Genomic DNA, 17,314 nt, shown 5'->3' with positions numbered 1-17,314 from the left:
TTGGAGTTAATTCAACGAGAAATGAATTATGAATTAACTTCCAAGTTATTTACATTATTTAAAAGTGTGTCTTTGTAATTAAGGAACACGATTATTTTTTTCTGAACGAAAATATCTTCTTCTTCTTCTTCTTCTTTTATCAACATAGCCAAAACGTGTAAGGAAAAGACTTGCGTCCTTCATTTTTCTTTACAACGTTATCTCTGTTACATAAAACATGCATTGCAGAGATAACTACGGCCAGGCCAACCATGTGGTAATTACCGCAAAAGATTCTGGAGTAAGGGGAGGAATAAAGCGTGGAGTTCCCTACCAAACTCTTCATATGGATTACTCAAATACCTTCAGCATAATTTGAAAATAGCTACACTAATCTAATGACAATGTGTATTAAGAAAATAACGTTCAATATAATGGAAAAGGTTTGATCTCACCAAATAAGTCTCGGAAGTTTTCGACTAGAAAACTGACTTTAAAATTCCTTCCGAACTCCCCCAACCAGGATTCAGCATGCCGAAACAAAGTGCGAACCACTCCGGGAACAACCACCAGTCACTTAATCTATCATTTTCCACTGTTTAATTTTAAAATTTCTAGTTTTATTTTAATTGATTAAAAAAAATTAAGAACGAAAACGAAAACACGTGGGATGCCCAAAAGTCATGGCTTACTCCTCTGAACGAAAATATCGTAACGAAACAAAATGTGCTTGAAAATTATGTGCTGCGGATCTTTTTGCATGGCGACCGTCTGTTATACATTTTCAGTCTATTGTTGAACACAGATCGTAGAACCAGCATTTGCTTTTTGAATAACAAGCTCTAAGTCATTTCCACTCCAGTAAAAGACTGAATCATCCGCAAATAGCTTAAGCCGACTGTACTGTAAGCATTGTTTCATATCGTTGATGTACAGTATAAATAACAATGGACCCAAGACACTTCCTTGTGGGGCACCTAAGTTATTTTCTCTGTATCGCGAGTAAGATGAACCAAATTTTGTTCTTTACATTCTGTTATCTTAATAATTCTTAAACCAGTTAAGAACCGTATCATTGATACCAACTCTCACTAGTACATCTACCAGCAATAACCGATCAATCGTTTCAGATGCTCTCTTAAAATCCAGAAACACAGCAATTGTGTAGCTACCATTTTCAATATTGATCTTCCAGATTCGAAGTATCAAATTCACAGCAGATTCTGTTGAATGTTGTTTCCTAAATCCAGACTGTTCTGCAATAAGTATTTCTTGGGACTCAATAAAGTTTAAAAACTGTTTTTTACTGCTAATTCTGGCACTTTTTCTTGGATTTCCAACATATTTATAGGACGGAATAACTTTTCCTCTCGTGCATTTCTGTTTTTCTATAGGAACTACAGTTGAACACTTCCACGTATCAGGTACTATCCCTGTTTGAAGACTTGTGTTTATAGCATCTCGTAACGGACTCGCTAGTACAGATAAAGGATCTTTAAAAACTCTAAGAGAAACATTTTCGATTCCCGCCGTTGATTTCATATTGTTCACTATTTCAAAAAACTCTTGGCTATTTAATGGTTCAAAAGTGCGAAAATATCCGCCGTTGTAGGTTATCTGATTCAAGCAGCCATTTGAAATTGCTGGAATACTGTCATGAATTTCCATGGCACTATCGATAAAGAAGTCATTAAACTTCTCTGCAATTTCAGATTCATCTGTAATTTCAACACCGCGAAACGAGATCGAGTCAGATTTGGCGCCACTCGGATTCATTAATCGTTTTATCGACTTCCATAATAACTTTCCATTAGTTTTGTTTCTCTGGTTTTTCGCTTCTTTGATTTTACGCGAGTATTCATTTCTTACAACTTTATAATTACGCCAACTTCTTTTGCATTTAGTTCTTAAAAACTGTTTATAAAGCTTATCTCTTCGTTTTTTTATCTCACTAAGACTTATAGAGTACCAATTAGTACCCGAACCAGTACCATTTAGTACCGGTGTTTGACGAACACTTTTCCGCTTTACTAGTGTATTAACACTATTTTATAACAATAAATCGAAACGTCTTACCAGCTCATTAAAGTCTGCGCATCTCAGGGTTCGCAAACCTGCCTCAAGAAGTTGACGTAATTTGTTGCTTTTATACTGACTCCAGTCATTAACTATTCGATGTGTTTCGGGTATGACAGCTTCAGGTCCTAACCCCGCAAATATATTTATTGACTCATGGTCTGATACGCGATAATCTGGAAGGATAGTCGCTTCAGCTCTGTCCACATTTGTGAAAATCAAGTCTATTCTAGTACTTCTTCGCCGCAGAAAGCCAGTTTGCCTTGAACTGCTGCTCGTCTTTAGCATTTTTTTTGGTCTATAGCCAAGGGTTACCATATCCTGTAACGCCAAAAAGTGTACATTGATAAATATTTTCAAAATTGTAAAGACAAACGCCATTTATTCAAAACCATGATGTTTTAGGTCATTCAAATAGCACCAATTTGTTGCAGGATATGTGACTTAATTGACAAATGCTCAGAATTTTAAGTGGGATTATTCAAAGTTTTCGATTTTATACTGAGAAAGCACACCAAAGTTGATTAAAAAAACTGCATTTTTAAAAGTGTTTTTTTGGATACGTATTTTTTCACTCTTCAAAAACATTATTGCTGATTCGTTCGCTTTTGATTTGTACATTTTGCTTTTAAGTAAGTTGTTGTTATGCATATTGCCTACTGCCTAGGAGTTCATTGCATACTCAACGACGCTAATTTGGTACGAAAAATCCAGATTGAAATCGTGAATGACTTCGTTATTCCTTCCTTAGGAAGCCAGGATTTGAAACATTTAACAAAAGAAGCAAAACTGAAGTGTTGTGCAACGAATGCATAAAAAGTTGGATTTTTTGAATTTATAAGAATACAATCTTCATGTGTCGGATGAAATATGTAAATTTATATGAGAAAAATTTATTTAATTCCTTTCACCAAAAAAAAGAGTACATTTGGTAAAATTTTAGAAAAAGAAGACTACGCTCATTTTTCGATCGAAAAAGAGTACATGTACTCTTAAAAGAGTACGTATGGTATCCCTACTATAGCCCAGTATTTCTCAATTGGGCGGAGCTCTGGCGTGTTGGGAGGGTTCTTGTCCTTGGGAACCACCTGCACGTTGTTGGCGGCGTACCACTCCATGGCCTTTTTACCGTAATGGCAAGATGCCAAATCCGGCCAAAACAGCCCGAAACAACCGTGTTTCTTCAGGAAAGACAGCAGACGTTTATTCAAACACTTTTTCACGTAAATTTCTTGGTTGACAGTCCCGGAAGCTATGAAAATGCTGCTTTTCAAGCCACAGGTACAGATGGCTTGCCAAACCAGATATTTCTTCGCGAACTTTACAGTTTCATGTGCTTGAAAATATCTGCCCTTCCTTTCCCCTTCCTTTTGCCGTATAAAACTCCTGTCCAGGAAGCTGCTTGTAGTCGGCTTTGACGTAGGTTTCGTCGTCCATTACCACGCAGTCAAACTTCGTCAGCATCGTCGTGTACAGCCTCCGGGATCGCACTTCGGCCGTCGTATTTTGTTTATCATCGCGATTTGAAGTCACTACCTTCTTGTAAGTCGATAGTCCGGCTCGTTTTTTGGCTCGATGTACGGTTATAGACGATACACCCAGCTTATTTGCGGCATCTCGGAGGGAGAGGTTAGGGTTTCGCTTGAAACTACCGGCAACTCTCTTTGTCGTCTCAGCGGCTTCCGGTTTTCGATTTCCCCCCTATCCAGACTTCCTGGCTGTCGACAAACGTCCCCCCCCCTTCCCGTGCGAGTAGCTCGGATTTTCGCGATGCGCGAGCAAAATTTTGATACGCTGCTCTTCTTCCTTGGACGGAATTTTGACAACTGAAGAGTGAATTCCAAAATCAAAATATGAGCAACATTCTACACACACACACACTTTCAAAATGAGGGGTGTTCAGGTTTTTTAAATGCAAAATTGAAAGAAATACGTCAAGTTGATATTGACCAAATTTTGACCGTAACACCCTTTATGTTTCAAGCATTGCAAACCTAAAACTGATTCTACAACTTTTCTAGCGTTCAATGATCCCACAAATTTATTTTTAAAAAGATTCCATCAGTACCAATGTGCCCTATTTTTCCTTTTGATACTATTTTACATTTGCATATGTTTCAATCCATATATGTATTTGCAAACGTCATCGATGCAACGCGTCTTGATGTTTTCCTTTTCTATTCCTGGAACGCTAACCAGCAAGTCTGTCAATATTTGCTGAACCCATCAAACAGGTTGGAATAATAACGCTCAAGTGCGACCGGGGGAAAACAACCATTGACCAACAACAGGTCACCTTTTTGGTGCACATTTGGCAGTTTTTGTTGTGGAAATCACTCTATGGATGGATTTGGAAGTTTATGAATGAAAGTCGTTTGTTTGTTTGTTGTTTTTACTTATTCAATAAGTGGAAGGTTGAGATTGTTGGATCGACTTTCTGAGCGTTTCTGAGAACTTAAATAAAAGAAAATAATCAAAGAGTGAATTATTTTTTTCACCCACAGTTAATAAATTGAATTTTTGCCAACGATCAGACAAACCCAGAATGAGTAAATAGGTACATGTTTGTATCCGGTTTTTTATATTCATGTTTTATCTCGGAATTGGTGATGAAAGGATTAAACAAAAATTTCTGTTCATTTTGATTTTTTTTAAATTGTTTTTGAACATAAAATTTAAAATGAAAAAAAAGTTTTTATTTAATTTAGAAAATAATCTAAATACACCCGAAAAAAATCCGGGAAGTTTTAGACAATATCGGGGCATCCCAGTCAGATTTTATGTATCTTAAATTCTTATTTCATTTATGTGCAAGCCTGGAATTTCGAGAAAATCTGGAATAAACGATAATCAAAGTATAAGGCGGTACTTTCAGCATTCCCAGCAATTTCAGATAGCGTCCTTTTTTGTCCTTCGGGTACCACTTCGTCGTTATGTCCTGCTCCTCCCGGCGCGAAATTGTGTCGAGGAACTTGGTTTCTCAATTTTTCAAACTACAATCCTTCAAGTCCATTTTCCCATAAAAAGAACTGTATTGTCGCTTTAGTAGATAAGGTTATCAGACTCACACACACAAAAAAAAACCGAGAAAAAACGCTCAATACGGTTCCGCAAACGAAAAACAGTTACATATGAGCTGAAATGAATCATTCATAATTGATTCGCAACTACGAGATTCAGGAGATTTGAGTACAGAATGATCAGAAAATGTTTTAACCAGGCGGCTACAATGAGGGCAAATAAACGATTTTATAATGACAAAGTTGGCATTTAACCTATCCACATAGAGATTTTTGAGCATTAAAGCTTATTTTCTCATTAGATTGGAAATACGGACTTTTTTTACTTACTTACCATTCTAAGGCCAAGGAAACTTGATACATGTGTAAATACAAGAGAAGTTACATATATTAGGTGAAACTGATATGACTGTTGACATACGATACAAGTTTTCACTAAAAATTTGATTCAATGGGGAATTTTAAAGCCTTTTAAGCAACCTTAAACAAATACTTTCCCTTGAAAACGATTTTGTACGGCTTGGATGATTGTGTACCACGACATCTATATATAAAAAAAGCAATCTATGTATGTTTGTTTGTTTGTTTGTTTGTTTGTCCTCTATAGACTCAGCCATCTTAAGAGCTAGAGAGCTGAAATTTAGCATGGATGCTCATTAGGACCAGGAATGATGAAAAATGTTTTTAGATTTTCGGATGACCCCTTCTGAATGGGGTCGTCCATAGATGACAAATATTGTTTTCGCGATTTTGACTTTCATTTTCGTCGGATCGTGTTGAAAATTTGCACATGAGTGTTTTGAAAGACGAGCAATCGATTTCAGGTGTCAAATTTTGTGTAAGGGGTCGTCCATATTGACTGTTCGCTTTTTTTGCGATATTGACGTTATTATACATCGGATTCAGATGAAAATTGGCATACGATAGTTTTGAGTGACGTGCAATCGATTTGAGGCATCAAATTTAGTGTAAGGAGCCGGCAAAAGGGGTCGTTCATATCAACTTTCCAATGTCTTAGTGATATTGACGAAAAATTTGCACATAGGAGTTATAAGGGACAAACAATTGATTTCACTTATCCAAATAAAAACGGGGTTCGGCAAAAGGGTTCGTCCATATTAACTATTCACTGATAATGCGATATTGTCGTTATTATATATCGGATGCACTTGAAAATTGGTACACGAGAGTTTTGAGGAACAAGCTAGGCATTTCAGGTATTAAATTCAGTGTAAGGGGCCGGCAAAGGGGGTTGTCCATATAAACCTTTCAATACTTTGCAATATCGTCGTTATTCGACATCGGATTGGGATGAAAATTTGCACATGGTAGTTTTCGGGAACGGACAATCGGTTTCAGATGTCGAATGTTTTGCAGGGGGTCGACGAAAGAGGTCGTTCATATTAATTAATTTTTCACTGATTCTAGCAATATTGACGTTATTATGCAATGATTGCTTTGAAAATTTGCGCACGGGAGTTTTGAAGGTAGGGCAATCAATTTCAGATATCAAAAATTGTATAAGAGGCCACCGAAAGGAGTTTAACTTTTTGGTAATAATTGCGTCGCCATGCAACGATCGAGTTGAAATTTATACACGGTTTTTTTGGCACGGCCAGTTGATTCCTTTCAAATATGGTAGCAGACGACAGAAAAAGTGATCGTCCAATATTTTTGCAATTATTACTTAACAATAAATTCGGAAGTGTTTCTGGAAAATGCTTGGCAATAGACTTTCATACAAACTGTTCATGACATTTTCCAAGTTGAAAGCGAAACGGAGTTCGTATGGGATCACCTAGTACTTTAAAAAATTAAATATCTGTACCTTTATGAAAGGATATTTACCTCCACAAAATTCTGTTACCAATCCAAAGATAGAAGCAACTGAACACTTGTCCAATATAATGAAAATACATAAATTCTGCGATTGATGTAACAAATATAACGGATGAAATTTAGATCATATAAAAACAATGGGACCGTAAGCGATGCGTACATAAAAGAGATTCACATTTGACACTCGTGAAGAGATTTTATTAGACGGAGTTACTAGGAAAGCAAAGAGAAAAATAATTGAAAACCCATATTTCAAATTGGCAAAACAAGAAAATATGGAAGGATACAGCTTGTGCCAGGGTGGTCAGCGATTTTCCATTTTCAAATTCCCGGTTTTTCCGGGTTTTCCCGATTGAGATTTTATGGTTTCCCTCGTTTCAAAATGCGAAAATAAATATGTAATCGGCAAGAAAATGAATTTTTTAGGTAAATTTCATATATTTGGAATCGGCAAAATATGTACATTATAAAATACATTTTCAGTCCCTGAAGAAGATCCAAAACGGGTTGAAACGTTGGATTTATCAAAACTAAAATCATTTTTGCTTTAAAAAAGACTGCAAGCCGGAATTCGCATAGGAAAAACATTACACTACACAAAACTTATCAATTAACCGAATAAAATGGTGACAACTTTTTTTCGCCATTTTTCCCGCATGGGACAATTCCCGATTTTCAAAAGTTAAAATTGAGATATCAAAAGAAAAAATTTAACAAACCAAATAAAATAATTACTTCGAAGTTATGTCGTTTGTCGGAAATTTGATTTTGATTTTTGAACTTACGTTTTGATAGTTTTGACAATTTTTATTGTGTTAGTATGGGAGAGTGGGGAATCATGGGCCACTTTTTTTCGTTGTTCCATAACTTCTTTATTATAAAAGATAAAATGAAAATAAAAAATGGTATGGTTTTCTACATTTTCAAGGTATCATAAGGTATTTTTTTTTAATTTTTAGTAAGTTATTTTCCCCAAATTCTGACAGTTTAAAAAAAAGCAATATTTTTTGGATTTTGAAAAATGGTGGGGAATCGTGGGCCACCAAATCCAAATTGACCAAATAACATGCAAAGTTTATGAGTTGACCCAAAACTGTGATTTTTTAATTCATTTCGTTATTTTAAAGCAATTTCAGATGATGAAATAAAAAAGAGAGCTGTGTATGATCGCATAGATTCCAAAACCTAGCGCGCGAACGTTTTGGCAAAATTTCTTATATAGAATGGACAACATATTTTTCATAACTCTTCATTTGGCATAAGAAAACTTCACAGATAGCTAAAAATCATTTTAAGTTCTGAATGTGTATAAAAACATGAAAATATAGGTGATTCAAGATGTGTGGCCCACGATTCCCCACAAGCTATGATTTGCAAATTGGTTGCGTTTGTGTGACTTATTTATGTTTCATCAAAAATTCCTTTTCCATGTGAAAGATCATGACAAAACTAAGATCATAAGCGTATGAGCATATTTTTGTTATCCACTTTAGGTTCCGCATCGATGAAATGAGCGGGTGTTTTTTTAATTATGTAAGTAAATTTTTCTAACTATTTTTAGCTTGATAAATAAAAGAAGCATATGATGCGTATTTCAGTCAACGACATATAGGAATATATGCTCATGCAAAGCGACGACGATGACAGTTGGTTTGAGATTTTTATCTCAACACACATCTGAGATATTAAAAGGGGCCCACGTTTCCCCATGGCCCACGATACCCCACTCTCCCCTACATAAAACACAAACAATATATATGATTTTTTTTAGAATTTTTTTGTTCAATATTTCATCAATCAGATGAAAATTTGAAGCATGGTTATGATTATTTTTTACTTTTAAGCTACTGTAAACTCAATTGAAAACAGTTGAAAATAAGTATTTAAAGTCACGTTAGAAAATTCTCATTGTTTAATCTATTTAAAAACTATTTTTCATCATTAGATCTTTTTAAAAATAGCTTTTCAGAAAATTTGCCGACCGAGTTAAGACATCATGGATGAATTCATATCTCTTTTTTAAAGTTCTATTAAAATTAATTTTTTTTTTCGTCAAATTAATCCGATATTTAAGTCGGAATAACTAAAAACTCTGTAAACATTAAGAAAGACATTGAAAACATCCATTCTTCATACGCAAACATTTTCCAATTACTCGAAAAAATAAGCGAACTGCCAGATAATAAAAAATACACACAAAAACTACACCATCCACACACATACACAACAACTGATTTTTGATCAAAACAAAATACATGAAAAGTGAAGACTGTGGTAAAAGTTCGAAAAATTAATCTGAAAAACACTTGACAAACGGATTTTTATCCACAAACATCTGTACGCAGTAAGTCTATACACACACATTATCTAAAAATACGAATTAAATTAAATTATTCGGAAAACAGTACACGACCAGCCGAGTCGACACTCACAAGAAAGCGGCATCTTTTCGGTAAGAAAACATTAAATATGATAAGAAGAACTAACTAAATAAACACTATTTTAGTCCCTGAAGAAGATCCAATAAGGATCGAAACGTTGGAAACGTAAATCAGTACATCGTTTTTGCTAAAAACAACACTGCAAGCCGGAAAAAACTCCCCGAAAAAAAGGATTAGTGTATAATTATTCCAGTTATAAGATAGATGATAAAATAAAATCTTAGTTTTCGAGATTTGAATGCAATGGAAAACTGTCTGATTTCAATATATGAATTCACATAAGAACTACAAAGTCGCGGCCTTATGATTTTTTTTTAAATTCCTTTCACTTATTTCTTCATTTAGATTTATAGGTTCTTTTTTTCCAGATATTCTCAAAGAAAGTGCACAATGTTAAAAAATCTTTAATTAATTAACGCTATAAAAGTTAACTACCAAGTTTTAACGTATTGAAACTTCACAGTTGTAAAACATTTATTTAATAAACTTTCTTTCTTCTACAGTGCACAATATGCGTGAGCTAAGAAATAGTTAGTGGTCGAGAAATTTATCTACGACGTTTTTTTTCTCGACAAAAGTATGCACTGAGTTCAAAAATCTCAATTTTTCAAATATGTATTCCAGACATTTTACTCATTAATATAAAATCCCGACATTTACCTGCTCCTCCCAAATGGTAAAAAATCCTGGAATAAACGACTATAGATTGTAAAGTTTCTGAGAGGAAGTTCCATCATGATGAAATAAATGTATATTAGGATTTAATAGGATTTAATGATCCATATATTTCCACCAATCCAGTTCTACTCAAGCCATCATCAACAAAAAAACAAAAAATATATTCATATGAAATCCTTTACTACTTTAACTGCAATTCAAAACGAGTTTCAACAGAGGGCGAGGGAATTTAATAGCTTAAATACTCTTGCCTTTTCGGTCTTTGAAGTTTATCAAACATATTTGTTTTGAAATATTCGACGTTTCGACCAGATTTGATGGTGTTTTTCTGCTTATGCCCTTGAAAAAGACCACTAAAACTGATCGAAACGTCGGATATTTCAAAGCAAAGTTGTTTGATTTACTCAAAAGCCCGAAAAAGCCAAAAATAATCAATATTTTAGTAACTTTTAAAACATTTCGACGATCATTTCTGCATGTTGTGATCGAAACTCGGCACAACTTTTAAAGCGCTCTATTTTAATCTCTTCGCCGCAGTGATCAAAGCTAAACCCTTCAGAACTTGTTAGTACAGACCTAAAACATAGATAAAATTAAGATTTCTGCCATGACCCTAGCTAACAAAAAAAGATCTCGTCCAAAAACTTAGGAACTTTGATTTTTTTTTTCTAATTTCCTTTTTTCATGCTCTATTTTAAAGTATTACAAAATTATATGTTTTGAAAAGCTTTTTGCCATTTTTCATCATTATTAATCAATATCTCGTGTATGGTACCTCCTACAGCCTCAAAATTTTGAACTTCTCTTAATCAAGGTGTCTACTTTCCATAACAAAGATAGAAAAAAATATTGGTGACAATCACTTTTCAGATTTTTGTCCGCCGGATCTCCCATAGTTCGTCCATTTATACGCGATTATGTTACAAAGAAAATGCGTTCATTTTCAAATATGAGATTAAATTGATTTTGTATGGGAGCCCGCTTTCCATAATAAGTTAGATTCTTGAAACAATTTAACAAATCATCTATTCGAAAAAACCCTCGGGTACCAAATTTAACTTCAGTAAGACCGTCCGTTTTTACGTGATCGTGTGACTAATAAAACGCCTCCATTTTCATATAAAAGATCATTGTAGATGATAAAAATACACTAAAATATTTGATCAACCCCAAAACCTTTTCTCCGAAGACCAGGTGAAAGTAAAATATGGGTCAAGAGAGAGTGGATTCGAATCCTTTTAACGAAATAAGATTGATGAAAATCAGTAAAAATTCATCTGAAATTACAAAAAAAAAAACATTTCAACAGTTTAAGAGAATAAAAGAAAATATACTACCGCCTGGGTGATGGGAATGTTATTTTTCCTTAACATTAGATAGGTTGAGCGGCTCGTTTTCCAATACGAGTAATAATCTAATGTGAAATTCTGAGAATAAGTTGAAATAAGCCATTTCTTTTTGACTGTGTTGACATTTTTTTTTTAGACCGAATTATAACAATTTACTTAGGAAAATAAGGATTATGGAACTTATTCGCTATTTATCCTATCATTTTGTAATAACATAATTTTTAACAATTTTTTTTCTCTTTTTCCTCTTGCAGCATAGGACGTTATATTAACGTCCTACTCATGTATAGTTGGCCAAAGCGATGGCCAAACTAGACTCGTCGATATGTATAGGTTTTGTTATTAAATTATTTATTTTAATTAGTAAGTATTCCACTAAAATTCCGCGCAACGGCCAGATTATCTAAAAAGTATTTTGTTTCTTTTTTTATCGACAGGTTTAAGCTTAAGTAGTCATTCACAACGCAGACCCATCAATAGGTGTAAGTATGATTTTTTTAATTTTTTTTGGTTGATTTTCGTTCTGGCACTCTAAATTACCCATTTGTCAACACCATTTAGGCATGTCAAAAGCACTATCTACTAACCAAAGTGTATCATTTGTCACTTGTGTTAATCTATTTGAGTGTTCCATGCTCAATTTTGTTTTTCCGCCTCGTGTTGAATGGCTTATCTCACATTGATCGTCACCGTCATTGCATTGTCATCGTTTCGCGCCATTCATAGTTACTCCGTCGTTGATGGACCAATCTGCTTGGCTCGATCGTTACGATCATAGCCAGGGGCAGACTCAACGGGGTGATCAGGAACCTCCAGCTGCCGGGGAAGATTCTCGGGAGGTGGAACTGGAAGAACCGAAGCATCGAGTGAAGAATCTTTTCCAGCGTCCGGGGATGATCAACAACCATGTCAACTATAACAAATACAATTCGATCTTTGCCAGCTCCCATCCCGTGGGTGGGAAAGCTGTGGAGTTCGAGGAAGAACCGGAACCGGTCACCGTTAAGATGCATCCGATTATCTATCGGCATCATGGACGGGGTTGGATTGAGTTGTTGAATTTAGATATTTGGGGGAGGGAGTAGTTTTAATGTTTGAGCCATTCTCTGTAAAAAGCTAAAAACGCTTTGGAGAATGGATTGTTTCAAACTTTTATACTCAGGTTTGAAAATACTACCAAGCCTCCAAGGAAGACCCCAATCAACATTTTAGAAATAATTTATGGAATAAGGGAATAACTTAAATAGAACGATAAAAATTACAATAACACTAAAACTAAAATAAAAACTGACGTATTAAGGAATATGTTTAAAACATTAAATTCAAAGATCAAAATTATTAGCAATTGAACAAAGAACCTTTTTTTTAATTTTTCATACTTGAAAAATTGAAATAAAAAAATTCAGACTCACATTTGCACCAAGTTTTGTTTCTTACACAGGAAACTTTTCTTTTTTTTCCACTTGCTGAAGTATGGCAAAACCTTATTCATGCCAAAACTTTGAAAAGAAAAATTTGAATTTTTTGTAGCATTTATTAAGTTATTTTGACTTAGGACTGTATTACAGAAAAAGGCAGAAATTTCTACCTAATGAAGTGGATCAATTTCAAGATTAAATCATATTTCTAACTGACTGGAATCAAAATAAGACTGAATTTAACTCTCTCTCAACAAGTGTAGTAGTGTTACGGTGGGCAAAATATTCAGCAAATTATCGAATTTGAATTTTTCTATAAAAATATGGAAAAATCTCAAAACAAGCTTCAGACCACATAAGCGTTGGTCACGAAATTCTGCTAAAATATGTGTTATTTAAATTGCTTTAAAGAAAAAACATTACATATTCGGATGAAATCTTCAAAAGACACTAACGCCTAATTTAAAAAAAAAACGGGTCAATCTGAAAATGTTAGGTATTCAGGAAAGATGAAGAAACGTAGATAAAGTATTTGGAAAATGTTGAAAATCTTACCGACTGCACTGTACAGGATTTAAACATTTACCAAATTGTGTCCTATTTTTGTGCAAATAATTTGTTCAAGATTTGATTTTTTTTTGTTTTATAACATTACTGATAGTCTAATTTATCAAACCAAAATTACTACGATTATACTAATTTTAATTTGGCTATTTTTGTCTTGGATGTAGATCAAACAACGGTGGTTTTTTTTAAATACCCGACGTTTCGACCAGTTTTGTTGCAAATTTCCTTGAAAAAGACCCAACAAAACTGGCCGAAACGTCGAGCATTTCAAAAACTACCGTTGCGACTTTTTCGGTCTTGGCAAGGCCGGATTAAAGGGGGGGCAAAAGGGGCAATTGCCCTGGGCCCCCCAACTCAAGGGGGCCCCCCGAGGGAAAAACATGACTTTAATCATACTACCTAAATTTCTACAAATAAATGAAAAGTTATCAAAACTAGAAAATCGGAATGAAAACTAGAAATATAACAACAAAAGGGGATCGTGAATTAAATCTAGAATAGTTTTCCTCTAACATAAATTAAGGGGGTCCTTAGAGTAAACAATGAAGAAGTTCTTCCGCATTTTTCGGGATGAGAACATCAAAATCTTGGTAATGAAATTCAAAATTTTCAACCAAAAATCTGAGAAAAAATGTAATCCGAATTCGAAAAAAAAAATTAAGAAAAATATGAGGAAAAATACCTCAAATTTTAATTTTTTTTCCCGAAATCTGTCAGTCAGGATATTTTTTCAGGATCTCCTCATTTTCATTCCATACAAACTTCTTGCACAATTATAATGTTTATTTTTACGTTAACTTTCCAAGTAATGGTTACTGCTCTAAAATAGCAGCTAATTTCGTCAAAACTGGCTCACAGTGGCTAAGAGATAACAGAGAAGCTTTATGATAAACATCTCAGAATTTTGCGCGGGCAGTATCCGGGTTTATACCGGGTATTATTAAAACTTTTCACTTTTCAATCATTTTTTTTGGAATAACCGTTGGTTGATAAATTCTAATTTCCTCCCTATTTTTGGAAACAAAATCTATTAAAAAACTGTAGTTGAGTAAATTGCACCAATTGACAGTTTCTGTCTTAGGTTCAAAATTCGTATTGAAACATTTTCAACAGATTTAACCAATATTTTCCCATCCACTGAAGTAAATATCCTGAATTTAAATGATAAAATTTAATTTTTAAATGATCATTCTCAAATTATCATTAAAACGATCTCATACTTGAGTTGCTAATATCATTGAGTGATTCGTTTAAAAAAATTATTTCTATGTTTTTTCCATCTAATATTTTTTCCAGATTCAAGTCTTGTTTCTTCAGTTATTGGGGTTCAGTTTCATGGTTTTTCTAAATTCTGAGAACTTAGAATCTTTGTTTAAGGTACTTAACTCATTTGGATTTCTTATCTGATTTTTTTTTCAATGAGAACTGATTCTGTATTTTAAACATTTAATCTCTATTCTGATATATTTTTCAAACGGTTTTTTTTCACTTCTACCCTTTTGGCTTTGGAGGCATCGAATGAAACTTTTGTCACATTTGGAATAACAATTTGATAACATTTTTTTTTTGAAATACACGTTTGGTGCAATTTCTGCTGTGATTTTAACTTTAAATCTTTATTTTTTATATTAAATTCATATTTCGTTTCTCAAACTTGATTTGAAATAATGATTTAGATATGAGACACTGAATTTTGGTTGTGAAAATAACCTAATTTAAAGTTTTGAATTTTTCAACTCTTATATCTATATCTCTATAAAGTTTGATTTTAATTATTTTGTTTATTTTTTTTATTTTGTGTTCTATGTTTCAAATCTTCATAATACTTTCCATTTGTCAAAAGGTGAAAATTCCTCGACGATCAATGATGAAACGAAAAACATTTAAAATATCTATCCGGTCATTATTCTAAATCAGAGAATTTTTGTTGGTGATAAGAGTATAAAAAAAAGAGATTAAAATTTTGCATTTGGAAGCTCCAATCAGAGCTTTCATTTTTGAGAAATTTCTAAACTCTTCCGCAATGTTCGTTCTTGGTAAATTAACAATTTTTATTTGAAGATACCAGAAACAACTTTCTAAATCGAAAGAGAATATATTGAACTCATCTCCAGTTCTTTTACACGTTTAAAATGTTTTGTATTCTCTGGGATAGCATTAAAAAAAAATGAATCATAGGGGCCCCCCGAAAAAAATTGCCCCGGGCCCCCCGATGGCTTAATCCGGCTCTGGGTCTTGGATTTGATCCACATCCAAGACCGAAAAAGTCACATTAAAATTCCTATATATCATTCCCGGTCGAAAACATAAATCACTAGGACTGTTGTCGCTAACTTTTGGATCAGTTTAGAGAGAACTTCCGAAGAGAGAATTTTTGCCTAAATCCCTAGCAAACATCTCAGAAAGGCCTTAATGTTCATTTAAAAAATCTCCAAATCAAGCTCAATTAAGAGATTAAAGCAGCTTAAAATACCAAAAATTCAAACCATCATCATTGCTTTTGCTGATCGTGAATCGTGAAAAAAATCATCAGCACTGCATTTGCAAAAATCTGCTGTTTCTCTCTATCCATTTCTAGTGCATTCTTTATAATCTCTTTGAACACCTTTTTAATTTCTTCATGGTCCTAGATTATTAAAAATATACTTTTTAAACATCTGTATAAATATTAAACAGATTTTTAAATTAAATGCCTGTGTATTTTTCTTATTTATTTTTTGGCATTTCGGTAAGTTATGAAAACTTAAAGTTTCTATTCAAAAAAAATATTTTTTGCTCTTATTTCTCACTTTTTTGGTTAATTCTCTTTTCTTATATCTTTCTTCCTCCAACTCTTATATCCCTCATTTTTTTTATTAAAGTCTCTTTATGCTGTTGTTTTTCCTTTAATCCATGGGTGACCAAGATTTTTACCACGACTGCAATCTTTTGAAGCTAGCGGTCAGCATAAACGGAATTTTTTAAATAAAAATTTTGCATCATGGATCCACCTGTGGGCTCTTTTTGAAAATTGAAGGAAAAAAATGTTAGCATATATTCAGGGGTCTTTAGGGTCCGCGGACCAAATGATTTTTGACTATTAAAGAACCCCGAATTTATGCAACCGTTTTTTCTTCGATGTACATGAAGAGTCTATAGGCCGATTCATGATGCGAAATTTGCATGAAAAAAATTAGATTTTGCTGTCAGCTAGCTTCAAAATAAGGCAATTTTGGTGAAAATCTTGGCAACCTATACTTAAATCATTTCACAATTTTCTCTCAATCTTTTCTTTATTGATTTGTTCTGATTCTATACTTTCTCTCTCTCTCTTCTCTTCAATTTATTTTCCCTGAGCCTTTTTGATCGTTATCTGTTTTTTCTGCGTTACTTCTGATTTTCCTACGTCTTTCTTGTTCTTTTTTTTCCTAAATTTAGCGGAACTTATTCTATTTTTTAAACTTAAGTCTTTCTCATTCATGTTTTTCTTTACTTTTTCTTTATTTTTATTTATTATTTATCTTCAGATCAATTCAACCTCTATCTCTCCGCTTTTGTTTGTATTTTTTTAATAATCTGATCTGCTATATTTTTCCAACCCTATCAATCTCTCATTAATATTTCAGTTTCACTTTAAATAAATCCCTCTTTCTCTCAATAACTTTTTTACCCTTTCAACCTCCATTTTTTCGCAGTTTCAGTTTTTTTTATTTATCTCACTCTCTTTTTAACATTTCTCAATGTTTGACTTCCATTTCCAATTTTTTTTAATTCTTTAAATATCTCTAGGTACCTCTCATTCCCTCTTTATCTCCCAATCCGTTTCAAATGTTCTTTTCTCTCTCTGTTTTCCTCAATGTTTAAAAAAAAAAGTTCTAACCGTCCAACTTCTATTTTCCCACTGTAAATTTCTCTTTTCTTCTTTCTCAATTTTTCATTTTGCATCTAACTTGTGTCTTTCTAGATTT

General features: G+C 33.5%; 1 protein-coding gene across 3 annotated transcripts in view; it reads left to right on the top strand.

Moving 5' to 3' along the window:
• The window catches only part of LOC129754547 (laminin subunit beta-1-like), a 61,232-nt gene that overhangs the window by 18,466 nt on the left and 25,452 nt on the right, over positions 1-17,314 (top strand). For all 3 annotated transcript variants that reach the window (XM_055750684.1, XM_055750686.1, XM_055750685.1), the window contains exons 3-4: positions 11,637-11,745; positions 11,820-11,864. In XM_055750684.1, coding sequence (XP_055606659.1) covers positions 11,685-11,745; positions 11,820-11,864 — 106 coding nt within the window. In that variant the 5' untranslated portion in view covers positions 11,637-11,684. The remainder of the gene's footprint in view (positions 1-11,636; positions 11,746-11,819; positions 11,865-17,314) is intronic.

Source organism: Uranotaenia lowii, chromosome 3, assembly GCF_029784155.1.
Source record: "Uranotaenia lowii strain MFRU-FL chromosome 3, ASM2978415v1, whole genome shotgun sequence".
NCBI classification, from domain to species: domain Eukaryota; kingdom Metazoa; phylum Arthropoda; class Insecta; order Diptera; family Culicidae; genus Uranotaenia; species Uranotaenia lowii.
The sequence above is the reverse complement of the archived record's forward strand: the minus strand, read 5'-3'. Positions and strand labels throughout refer to the sequence as shown.